Source organism: Sander lucioperca, chromosome 22 (genome assembly GCF_008315115.2).
Source record: "Sander lucioperca isolate FBNREF2018 chromosome 22, SLUC_FBN_1.2, whole genome shotgun sequence".
In the NCBI taxonomy this organism is placed as follows: domain Eukaryota; kingdom Metazoa; phylum Chordata; class Actinopteri; order Perciformes; family Percidae; genus Sander; species Sander lucioperca.
Window position 1 is genome coordinate 27382870 of NC_050194.1, and position 13493 is coordinate 27396362.

The following is a 13493-nucleotide window of genomic DNA, read 5'->3' on the forward strand; positions in this document are numbered from 1 at the left end:
AACAAACCGACTAACCATCTATTGTGAAGGAAAAAACGTGTAACCTGTGTCATTGTTACATACCACTTTACCCATAGGAAGTCTAAAAATTAGCCTAGATCATAATAAATGATAAATTAATTTATCTGTCATTTGATCCATGTGAGGCAGTCTAACAACATGGATTGTGTGAAAGGTACAGAAACAAAGCAAAAGTAAGGGCAAAGATGACATGTGGACTGCGTATGTACAGTGTGATTCCACAGACGGACAACGCCCTACTGTGGACGACAAAGGAATCACAAGTCACAGCTCACACTGATGCTATCCCTCTATTCATCATCACCTGTTCATTTCTCTGGATAACAGGCAGAGCCATTTAGTGGAAGGAGAGGTGAGTGGAAATACCTTCCTCCAAGGGAGTGAGAGCATCCTGACAGCCAAACACCTCAATGGTCCTCTGGAAAACAGCATGTTTGACTATTATACACACACAAACATTTGACTATTATTACACACACACGTTTGACTATTATTACACACAAACACACGTTTGACTATTATATACACACACACACACACGTTTGACTATCAAACACACACACAAATAATGAAAACTTCCTAAAAAATTTCCTAAGGCTGCAACTAACGATTATTTTTTATCATTAATAAATCTGTAGATTATTTTCTCGCTTTATCGATTAGTTGGTCAATAAACTGTCTGAAATGGTAAAAAAAAATACATATAATAATAAATATTATACACACGTACGTTTGACTAACACACACGTACGTTTGACTAACACACACGTACGTTTGACTAACACACACACACACACACACACACACACACCTCCATGCCTGTCAGTAGCTCCTCTCTGGATGTGGTGAACAGAAGCTCATAGAGTCTGTATTTCTGAAACAGACTGTAGCCAACAGAATACACAGGGTCAGCTGTGGCACTTGAATTATTAAAACACAATATATCCTATAAGAGCAAAGAGCTATTTTACATACAGCATCTATCTTAAACGAAACAATAAAACCATAATATACTTGCTATAATTTCAAGTTTTTTCCTCAGCACATAAATGTGATGGTGTCATCCCAAATGCATGGTACATTCTGTTCATAAATACATAAAACATAAAAGGTGGCTAAACATTGGGTTTGCAGTGGTTGAAAGTAACAAAGTGCATTTACTCCACATGAAAAATTCCTAAGGCTGCAACTAATGATTATTTTTTTATCGTTAATAAATCTGTAGATTATTTTCTCGATTTATCGATTAGTTGGTCTATAAAATGTCTGAAATGGTAAAAAAGAAATGTCGATCAGTGTTTCCCAGAGCCCAAGATGACGTCCTTATAGGTCTTCTTTTATCCAGAACTCAAAGATATTTAGTTTAATGTCACGGAGGAGTGAAAAATGGAAAACGTTCAAAGTAAAGAAGCTGGAATCAGAGACATTTTACTTTTATTAAAAAAATGACAAACTTTAATCTTTATTTTAAGAGACTTTCTCATTACTTTGAGATAGAAAGTCAATATTTTAAGAAAGATTCTCAATATAAGAGATACAAAGTCAATATTTTGAGATACTCTCATTTTGCGATAGTAAGTTAATATTTTGAGATAGTCAACATTTTGAGATACTAAGTCAATATTTTGAGATACTAAGTCAATACTTCAAAGTTGCTCATTATTTTGAGATAGTACCTCAATATTTTGAGGTACTTTCTCATTATTTTGAGATACTAAGTAAATATTTTGAGATACTTTCTCATTATTTTGAGATACTAAGTGAATATTATGAGGTACTTTCTCATTATTTTGAGATTCTGTCAATATTTTGAGATACTAAGTCAATATTGTGAAGTACTAGTCAATATTTTGAGATACTGAGTCAATATTTTGAGATATTCAGTCAATATTTCAAAGTTGCTCATTATTTTGAGTACTTTCTTATTATTTTGAGATGCTAAGTCAATATTTTGTAGCCTGGTCCTACCAGACTCTGGTACATTTCATTTGTACAGAGAGTCTGGCCTCTCTCCATTGACAAGTGTTAACTTCCTTGAAGGCAGGTACTCTGTTGAAGTTTTAAAACTATTGATCTGCCCAGAGCCACTCTGGATCTGCCATAACCAATCATTAACGTTTGGTCGAGGAGGGGAGGGGGGAGAGGGAGACAACACAACTATCGGCTTAGCATCGCATTAGCCAACTCCTTCACCACTAACGGAGCAAGCTGGAAAATCTAACTTTTCCCGAACCCCGTGGGGAGGAGGGCCACAACATCATGGCCACCAACAAAACTCAGCAGAGATTGTTTTTTGCTCTGGCTTTAACTTCTGGATATTCGGCAGCGTTGCCACAACGGACCGCATCTTTCTCCGCCGCCATTATGGAACTAACTAGCACACGACCTCAACGTCATCGTTCTCAGCCACTCCCTCCGTTTGCTGATTGGACCGCCAAAAATTTGGCTGGAGAAAACCCAGGACTATACCGCAAACCCAGACGGAGTACTGAAGGAAAATGAAAATTGAGTGGAAGTACGTAGGAGGGCGGAGCCAGGCTAAATATTTAGAGCTACTACGTCAATATTTTGAGATATTAAGTAATATGTTGAGGTACTTTCTCATTATTTTAAAATATTAAGTCAATATTTTGAGATACTAAGTCAATATTTTGAGATACTAAGTCAATATTGAGGTACTTTCCCATTATTGAGACACTAAGTCAATATTTTAAGAAACTTAGTCAATATTATGAGGTACTTTCTCATTATTTTGAGATTCTGTCAATATTTTGAGATACTAAGTCAATATTTTGAAGTACTAAATCAATATTTTAAAGTTTCTCATTATTTTGAGATACAAAGTCAATATTTTGAGATACTAAGTCGATATTTTGAGATACTAAGTCAATATTTTAAAGTTTCTCATCATTTTGAGATACTAAGTCAATATTTTGAGATACTAAGTCAATATTCTGAAATACTAAGTCGATATTTTGAGACAGTCAATATTTTAAATTTTCTCATTTTGAGATACTAAGTCAATATTATGACATTTTCTCAATATTTTGAGATACTAAGTCAATATTGTAAGATACTCATTCAATATTTTGAGATATTAAGTCAATATTTTGAGATACTAAGTCAATATTTTGAGATACTTAGTCAATATTTTGAGATATTAAGTCAATATTTTGAGATCCTTTCTCATTATTTTAAGATACTTTCTCATTATTTTTGAGATACTACTATAATAATGTCTCTAATGTTTAGCTTTAATATTTCCCTTTACTGCCAATTACATCTTACCCCACTATTTATTTAATGGCTGCAGTTACAAGATACTTTGCATATTAAAATGTTTGTACAAAACATGATTAGCCTGTAAAATATGTCAGATTTAGCTACCCCGTACATACATGAGCCACCCAGCTACAACACTGAAATGCTGATTATGGTAATAAATCAATAAAATCCAAAAGTATAATTTATAATATAATCCCCGAAAGGGGCCATTTTAAATATCAGATTTTAGAGCAAGAGTACTGTATTTTTACTCGTACAGTGAGGAAAATAAGTATTTGAACACCCTGCTATTTTGCAAGTTCTCCCACTTAGAAATCATGGAGGGGTCTGAAATTGTCATCGTAGGTGCATGTCCACTGTGAGAGACATAATCTAAAAAAAAAAATCCAGAAATCACAATATATGATTTTTTAACTATTTATTTGTATGATACAGCTGCAAATAAGTATTTGAACACCTGTCTATCAGCTAGAATTCTGACCCTGAAAGACCTGTTAGTCTGCCTTTAAAATGTCCACCTCCACTCCATTTATTATCCTAAATTAGATGAACCTGTTTGAGGTCGTTAGCTGCATAAAGACACCTGTCCACCCCATACAATCAGTAAGAATCCAACTACTAACATGGCCAAGACCAAAGAGCTGTCCAAAGACACTAGAGACTAAATTGTACACCTCCACAAGGCTGGAAAGGGCTACGGGGAAATTGCCAAGCAGCTTGGTGAAAAAAGGTCCACTGTTGGAGCAAACATTAGAAAATGGAAGAAGCTAAACATGACTGTCAATCTCCCTCGGACTGGGGCTCCATGCAAGATCTCACCTCGTGGGGTCTCAATGATCCTAAGAAAGGTGAGAAATCAGCCCAGAACTACACGGGAGGAGCTGGTCAATGACCTGAAAAGAGCTGGGACCACCGTTTCCAAGGTTACTGTTGGTAATACACTAAGACATCATGGTTTGAAATCATGCATGGCACGGAAGGTTCCCCTGCTTAAACCAGCACATGTCAAGGCCCGTCTTAAGTTCGCCAATGACCATTTGGATGATCCAGAGGAGTCATGGGAGAAAGTCATGTGGTCAGATGAGACCAAAATAGAACTTTTTGGTCATAATTCCACTAACCGTGTTTGGAGGAAGAAGAATGATGAGTACCATCCCAAGAACACCATCCCTACTGTGAAGCATGGGGGTGGTAGCATCATGCTTTGGGGGTGTTTTTCTGCACATGGGACAGGGCGACTGCACTGTATTAAGGAGAGGATGACCGGGGCCATGTATTGCGTGATTTTGGGGAACAACCTCCTTCCCTCAGTTAGAGCATTGAAGATGGGTCGAGGCTGGGTCTTCCAACATGACAATGACCCGAAGCACACAGCCAGGATAACCAAGGAGTGGCTCTGTAAGAAGCATATCAAGGTTCTGGCGTGGCCTAGCCAGTCTCCAGACCTAAACCCAATAGAGAATCTTTGGAGGGAGCTCAAACTCCGTGTTTCTCAGCGACAGCCCAGAAACCTGACTGATCTAGAGAAGATCTGTGTGGAGGAGTGGGCCAAAATCCCTCCTGCAGTGTGTGCAAACCTGGTGAAAAACTACAGGAAACATTTGACCTCTGTAACTGCGAACAAAGGTTACTGTACCAAATATTAACATTGATTTTCTCAGGTGTTCAAATACTTATTTGCAGCTGTATCATACAAATAAATAGTTAAAAAAAATCATTCTTCAGGCTGATTTCTCACCTTTCTTAGGATCATTGAGACCCCACGAGGTGAGATCTTGCATGGAGTCATGTTTAGCTTCTTCCATTTTCTAAAAATTTCTGCTCCAACAGTGGACCTTTTTTCACCAAGCTGCTTGGCAATTTCCCCGTAGCCCTTTCCAGCCTTGTGGAGGTGTACAATTTAGTCTCTAGTGTCTTTGGACAGCTCTTTGGTCTTGGCCATGTTAGTAGTTGGATTCTTACTGATTGTATGGGGTGGACAGGTGTCTTTATGCAGCTAACGACCTCAAACAGGTTCATCTAATTTAGGATAATAAATGGAGTGGAGGTGGACATTTTAAAGGCAGACTAACAGGTCTTTGAGGGTCAGAATTCTAGCTGATAGACAGGTGTTCAAATACTTATTTGCAGCTGTATCATACAAATAAATAGTTAAAAAATCATATATTGTGATTTCTGGATTTTTTTTTTTAGATTATGTCTCTCACAGTGGACATGCACCTACGATGACAATTTCAGACCCCTCCATGATTTCTAAGTGGGAGAACTTGCAAAATAGCAGGGTGTTCAAATACTTATTTTCCTCACTGTATATCATTTTGAATGCAGGGCTTTTATGTGTAATGGATTACTTTTATTTGGTGGTATTTCCACTTTCACTTAAATAACATATCTGAATACTTCCTCCACCACTGTGGGTTTGTCCTCTATAACATCCTGGCAAATATTACAATACGTTTTATTTTACTTATTTATAAAAGAACCATTAAAACTTCACAATGTAGTCCCAAACATATTTTTTTTTATATTGTCAGAATGTTTTCTAATTTTGAAACAATTGAGAAGCCAGGATGTCCTGTTTGCCCACCTACAGTACTATACTTTACTGAACATTCTGACACTAAAATGGCATTTTTCAGACGGAATATAGACAGAAATAAGTTCAAGACTTGTTTCTGCAACACAGATAAACTAACGTCAACTAATGTTTCGTGAACACCGTAACAAAACAAATTTTCGTAATGCTAAATATGGCTTTTAGCTGTGTAAATATCTAATGTTAGCATAAGAACATATTAACAAACTATGCAAATATAACTTTTCATCCATCCACACAATGTTCACTAACTATGTAGGTTTATGTAGGTTAGTGTACACCACCATAACCATAGAAATAAAATGGCTAGAAAGGCCATTGAACTGTTTGCCGTGGTCATTTGATTGGTACACAACTAAATGGCGATTGTTTTTAGTTGTCATGGTGACAATACGCGTCAGTGGGGAAACTGTCGCAGCTCGAGAGACATTCTCGGAGCTGCGGGGAGCGAGCAGGAGGGACAGTTAGACTCAGTGGCAACTGGTTGGCAGACCGCTAACATTAGACCCAGCCCGCTGTTCAGCTCATTCTCTGTAACCAATGCAGCATGAAAGCACAGCGGAACCAGCAAGCCAGCCAGTGGACGACTTGTTCGTTGGCTGACGTTGGCTTGCTAACTCCGCCTTGACCCCCTCGCCACATCGTTCACAGAAAACGAGTTGAATAAAACTGTGACTCAAAGTTAATTTGGCTCATTTAGCGGCTCCTGTCGGTACACGATCCGTTCTGCACATGCGCAAGATAATACTGTTTTACGTATCCATACGACCTGCACGATCTGTTCCACGCTAGCCTATGGCTAGCCTCCACCGGGAAGCTAACGTTAGTTTAGCTAACAGCTAATTCGGCTAACCGCTAGCTGACAGCTAGATTCAGTCTAAAATAACGCTAACTCAAACGTAATGGGAAAAGCAGGCTACAGCTAAATTAAGACTTCACAGTAATAACAATAAAGACAAGTATTGAGTGATTGTATTTTAAATGAGCACAAGTAAAGTAGAACTGACGTAACAGCTGTTATATACATTAGGTGTTTGTTATATATGTCAACGTTTATTTTCAAGTTTTATTTTGAGGGTCTTTTAAAGTTATTACATGCTGTCTCAGCTAGCAGTTAGCCGAATTAGCTGTTAGCTAAACTAACGTTAGCTTGGCTGTCGACCGGAAGTGTGGAACAGATCGTGCAGTGTCGTAAATCCTCGTACAACCGCGCATGCGCGAACATTTTGCGCATGTGCAGAACGGATCGTGCAGGCAGAACGGATCGTGTACCGACAGCTCCCTCTCTGCCTCGTAACGTTACTAATCCATTGCTTGTGTGTCCGTTACTGCAAAACCTCACCTCCGCGACTTACCAGAAGTTGGCTTATACGGAAGTTTATACGTTACCATGGCAATGGTACACATAAAATGGCTGCTGCTCTGACCATTCTGCTACGTTGATTTGAATGGAAATGGCCTTTCTATCCATTTTATTTCTATTTCTATGTATAAAGCACATGAATGGACACGTATTTGATACACTGCAGATTTTGCAGGTTTTCCTACTTACAAAGCATGTAGAGGTCTGTAATTTTTATCACTTCAACTGTGAGAGACACAATCTAAAACAAAAATCCAGAAAATCACATTGTATGATTTTTAAATAATTAATTTGCATTTTATTGCATGACATAAGTATTTGATCACCTACCAACCAGTAAGAATTCCGGCTCTCACAGACCTGTTAGTTTTTCTTTAAGAAGCCCTCCTGTTCTCCACTCATTACCTGTATTAACTGCACCTGTTTGAACTCGTTACCTGTATAAAAGACACCTGTCCACACACTCAATCAAACAGACTCCAACCTCTCCACAATGGCCAAGACCAGAGAGCTGTGTAAGGACATCAGGGATAAAATTGTAGACCTGCACAAGGCTGGGATGGGCTACAGGACAATAGGCAAGCAGCTTGGTGAGAAGGCAACAACTGTTGGCGCAATTATTAGAAAATGGAAGAAGTTCAAGATGACAGTCAATGTCGGTCTGGGCCTCCATGCAAGATCTCACCTCGTGGGGCATCAATGATCATGAGGAAGGTGAGGGATCAGCCCAGAACCACACGGCAGGACCTGGTCAATGACCTGAAGAGAGCTGGGACCACAGTCCCAAAGAAAACCATTAGTAACGCACTACGCTGTCATGGATTAAAATCCTGCAGCGCACGCAAGGTCCCCCTGCTCAAGCCAGCTCATGTCCAGGCCCGTCTGAAGTTTGCCAATGACCATCTGGATGATCCAGAGGAGTCATGGGAGAAGGTCATGTGGTCTGATGAGATAAAAATAGAGCTTTTTGGTCTAAACTCCACTCGCCGTGTTTGGAGGAAGAAGAAGGATGAGTACAACCCCAAAAACACCATCCCAACCGTGAAGCATGGAGGTGGAAACATCATTCTTTGGGGATGCTTTTCTGCAAAGGGGACAGGAGGACTGCACCGTATTGAGGGGAGGATGGATGGGGCCATGTATCACAAGATCTTGGCCAACAACCTCCTTCCCTCAGTAAGAGCATTGAAGATGGGTCGTAGCTAGGTCTTCCAGCAGGACATCAACCCGAAACACACAGCCAGGGCAACTAAGGAGTGGCTCCGTAAGAAGCATCTCAAGGTCCTGGAGTGGCCTAGCCAGTCTCCAGACCTGAATCCAATAGAAAATCTATGGAGGGAGCTGAAAGTCCGTATTGCCCAGCGACAGCCCCGAAACCTGAAGGATCTGGAGAAGGTCTGTATGGAGGAGTGGGCCAAAATCCCTGCTGCAGTGTGTGCAAACCTGGTCAAGAACTACAGGAAACATATGATCTCTGGAATTGCAAACTAAGGTTTCTGTACCAAATATTAAGTTCTGTTTTTCTGACGTATCAAATGCTTATGTCATGCAATAAAATGCAAATTAATTACTTAAAAATCATACAATGTGATTTTTCTGGATTTTTTTTTTTTTAGAATCCGTCACTCACAGTTGAAGAGTACCTAGGATAAAAATTACAGACTTCTACATGCTTCGTAAGTGGGAAAACCTGCAAAATCGGCAGTGTATCAAATACTTGTTCTCCCCACTGTATGTTTATGCCAGCCCATTAAACCCATGCTGGGCCCACATGGACATGTTGGCCTGGATTTCTAGTGGGTATGCATTTTTAACCTTTCAGATGTCTCTGAATGAGTCAGACACAGAGCTTGAAAAAATCTAGTTCTACCTGTAAATGTTAAGGATCCTCTGACCTGTTTCTGATGTAACTTATGAGTGCCGTGGCTTCTTCTCTGTCTAGAAGTGGAGGGCTGTCTTCCTTTAAAGTCGACCACTGGCAGGCAGCACCTAAGGCCTTGGCAAACTCCATCAAGTTCTCCACTAAAACCATCTGTTTCTCTGTAAATTCACAACAGAGCACAAATCACCACAAATTAGTGCTGCGATTCTGATATATTAAATAGGATATGTAGTTATATCATGCACTTATAACCTTTTACTGCATTGTAGCGACAAAGTAAATTCAAATGTACCATTTCTCATCTAAATTCACTGAAATATTAAAAAGTAACACCTGCACAATGCGCTGAAATCTAACATCCCAGCATGCACGAGCCCCAAAAGCTCATATCTGAGTGAAACTTATAATGCTCTGTATAGACACGGTATCTGAGATTTAATACAATGGTAGTTTTTGAGGCTGTAATTAGTTGTGGTTTTGTTTCCAATATTGTAATTTAAAAAGGCAGGATTCTTTTTTATTTTGAATGCCGAAAGACGAGGAAGGATTGTTCGAAATTAGGAACAAGCAGTAATTGAGCAGCAGGCTCTTGAGCTAACTGTAATGGTACTACAGCTTCTTGGCTTAAACAAGAATACAGGAGTGGACAAAGCAATGGATGATTTGTTCAAGCTTCTGGAACGACAAGAAGGGGTGTAGTTTGGCAATGTTTCTTTACTAATATGGGGATAAGGACTGAAGTACTGTCTGCCTGTCATCCTTTTCTCTGTATGTACTCCCCACCTCTTATGTTATCCAGCAGCATGTGCAGTACAGCCATGGTGAAGGAGATTTTTATGGGGGTGAAGTTGGCCTCTTTCGCCCACCAGAAGCCGCAGACATAGTAATCCAGCAGGGCAGCTTCCTTCATACAGATCTGATGATTCCTCAAGTCCAGAATCGTTTTGATTTCACTACAGACAACAGAGAGCAGATGTGGATAATAAATACTATTTCAGTGCAGCAGAAATAATGCATGAAAATAGAGTCACTTAAATGCTGCTGAAACATCTGGGCCATAGCTACCACTGAGAATACGAAGGCCATGTTGTCTGTATGTTTTTGTGAATTTGTGGTTTTTAGAGAACAAATTCAGAGTTTACATTCCACAATAAAAACGTACACACAGAGGATATTTTAAACACTAATTCAAGTTGTTGTATACTCAATATGATTTAGGCCAACAAAATGATAAATAATGAAAGGCTTTAACATTTCTGAATTCAGAATCAGAATTCTCCATTCTGGCAGTAAGGAGAAAGCCTTGAAAACACAATTTAGACCTTTGTGTGGGAAATAAAATGTCCTAATAATGGTTGATCAAAAAGGACATACAATTGACAATACAATGCAGTTGATGGATAAACAGCAGAGATGGGAAGTAACAAAGTACAAATACTTAGTTACTGTACTCAAGTAGATTTTTCAGATATTTTTACTTTACTATTTATTTTTGTGCCGACTTTTTACTTTTACTCCTTACATTTTTAACACGAATATCGGTACTTTCTACTCCTTACATTTGATAAAATTTGCTCATTACTTTAGTTTCAAATAATTTCAGTGGAGTTAGCGTTATTATTTTTCGCATCATCAATACTGAATTCAATCTAATTGGATGGGAATATACGTTGGACTTGACGCACCACTACAAGATGACTCGATGGATTTGGCAGCATTCATTCACAGCAAATCATTGCGGCTTGATGGCTGTAACGTTAAGGGGAAGATTAAAAAAGAGAAACTGGATCTGTGAATTCTCACAGAATCACAATTGAATTCATATCTTGCTACTCAGTCAGAATCTTATTAACCTAGAGTCCCAATCTCTGTCCCAATAATCATATATGTGATGTTTTAGGCCTATTGGCAGACATCCATTTAAAATGTAGGCAATGGCATATAAAGAGCCTTTTCTCCATGTCCACTGACGTTTATCAGCTTGCACTCTAGTAACATTTGTGTGGTCAAGGTAGCTTTGCATAAAAAATGGTTGTCGTTCACAAGGCTACTTTTACTTTACTTTTAAATTTCCAAGCCTGTACTTTGTTACTTTTACTTGAGTAAAAAAGTTAAATCAGTACTTCTACTTTTACCAGAGTATTTTTTAACACAAGTATCTGTACTTCTACTTTTGCCATCTCTGATAAACAGCAGGAACACAGTATCAAGAAACATGCTTTAAAAACATAAATATAGTAAAAAAAAAAAAAGAAAAAAAAAAGAAAGAAAAGGGAGATGCATTACTGCAGCTGTTTCTCCATAAACCACCATAACCACAACCACTAACGTTAACGGCCGCACTTTATTTGTCAAGTCACTCCTTTAAAATACTTGTCCAATTTTGGACGACACATACCGAGGGAGCCATTTTATGGTGTTTAGGCTACAGCCAGAGCCGGTCTACGGAGAGCCGTTCCACTCCCTATTCAGCCCCATTGTACCGAATTTGGTAACAGTTCCACCAGAGTTCCACTGGAGGTGATCGCAGGCGAGTGCAAAATTAATGGAACTCTATGCAGCTAGACAGCTAAATTTGTCTCTTTTGCCTGATTGTCGTTGAGAAATCTCAGATTTGATTGTAGTTTTTGCAAGTTCAACATGGATTATAGGTCAAAAGATGAATGAACGAGTACTTATGTCCTTTCGATTTCTTACAGGTTGAGTTGTTGTTGTTGCCCACATAGATATATATAAAGGCTAGATGTCTTACGGTGGAGTCTCTAACGTCATCACCGGCAGCCATCTTGTCACAGTCAAGCTTTCTTGCGGGCTTTGTGGTACCTGATGTAAGGTGTGTGATCTGCACGAACACAAATACTCTTATCTCGCTGAAATCTTGACGGATTTACAAACGGCTTGGTTTCTTACAAACGTTATTAACGTGGCTATAATTCTGGATGCTTGAACATGTTGAAATTGCAGCTTTTCTTTTCGAAAAACGACTTAATCGTGCAGCATAGTTGTGTATCACTACTACTTGCGCAAGTTATCAAGGCTGAGACCACAATCGAGCTGTTTTACTGACACCAATAACGATTTTATGATGACTAATCTTTTGTCTAAATTACAGTCTTTGTGGATGTGGTTGTAGTTATTAGCTGGCTAATAACAAGAAGCTGTGAGTGAGACCTAGTAGCAGCTAACGTTACAGTTTAGCATAGCTATGACATAATAGTATTACAAGATTGTTGTTGACCCAAGGCTTTTTAGAAGTTTGTTTACACAATCGCTGAATGTTTCTTTTGGACACCTTTTTATAACTAGTTTAGTGTGGTTGTCTTATTCTAAAGTACATACATGCATACATGATGCATACATGCATACATACAATTACCCCAAACATATGATCATTTAGGTGTGTATTTTTGTCCTTAACGTTAATATTGAAAGAAGGAAAAAAGGGTTGGAAATGTTGACAATAATTTATATATCTGGGTACGTTTCTCACATTTTTAAGGTTTCCCAAAACCGGAAAGATGAGGAGGCAGTGGGAACTTGCTCTAAGAAGGGACGGTTTTGTTGCCTCTGACAGGACACTGCTCTGCAGTGAGCACTTCAGGAGTGAGGACTTTGACAGAACGGCGCAGAATGTCCGGCTTAAAGATGGTGTTGTGCCAACCATTTACAACTTTCCAGCTCATCTTTAAAGGGTATGTGTATCATTGACCAACAATAATTCAAGGTGTATAAGATTGATATATCAATATGTGATTAAATGTCACTTTAGTTTTTGTTACTGCAAGTTATATAATGTTGTTTATTACAGCACATTTTAGACACTCAAAACTTCTTTACTTACGTTTATTTTAGCTGGTAGCAACAAGAAGCCCAACCACCTCTAGAAGAGCGGAAAACAACCTGCCAATGGACTTGTCTCAGGATGCACCTCAACCTGATGTTGTGAGTATTTGCATGTGGAATATCAAACAAATGAGAGCATCATATGGCTTATTATATTAAATCCTTTATCTTGGTGGTACCCAGAAAGGTCTATGATGGTGTTAGTAGTCTAAGAGCCCAATATTATTTGAGGTGGTACTCTGTGTAAAAAGTTTGAGAACTACTGGCTATCTCACTTGCTCTGTCACTCATACACTTGAATGAATAAACATGTGTGAACATTGAAACTACACCCAGGGGTAGGCAACCTTTTCAATCAAAAGAGCCAACCCAGAGTTGGGACCAGCAAGCAGAGCTGCTGTCTGTATAAAATCCTCCTCCTCACCTATAAAGCTCTTCATGGTCAGGCCCCTTCATATCTTAAAGAGCTCATAGTACCCTATTACCTCTTTAGAACACTACGT

General features: G+C 38.8%; 1 protein-coding gene across 2 annotated transcripts in view; it reads right to left on the reverse strand.

Annotated features, from left to right (window-relative positions):
- cabcoco1 (ciliary associated calcium binding coiled-coil 1) overlaps nt 1–13493 on the reverse strand; it is a 17169-nt gene continuing 3676 nt past the window's right edge. The window contains exons 3-6 of one of the 2 annotated variants that reach the window (XM_031324037.2): nt 9931–10100; nt 9161–9305; nt 833–905; nt 1–439 (exon numbers count right to left, since the gene is read on the reverse strand). In XM_031324037.2, the coding sequence (XP_031179897.1) occupies nt 359–439; nt 833–905; nt 9161–9305; nt 9931–10100 (469 nt within the window). In that variant the 3' untranslated portion in view covers nt 1–358. Of the gene's footprint in view, nt 460–832; nt 906–9160; nt 9306–9930; nt 10101–13493 lie in introns of both variants that reach the window. The other variant, XM_035997813.1, reaches the window with a different exon arrangement.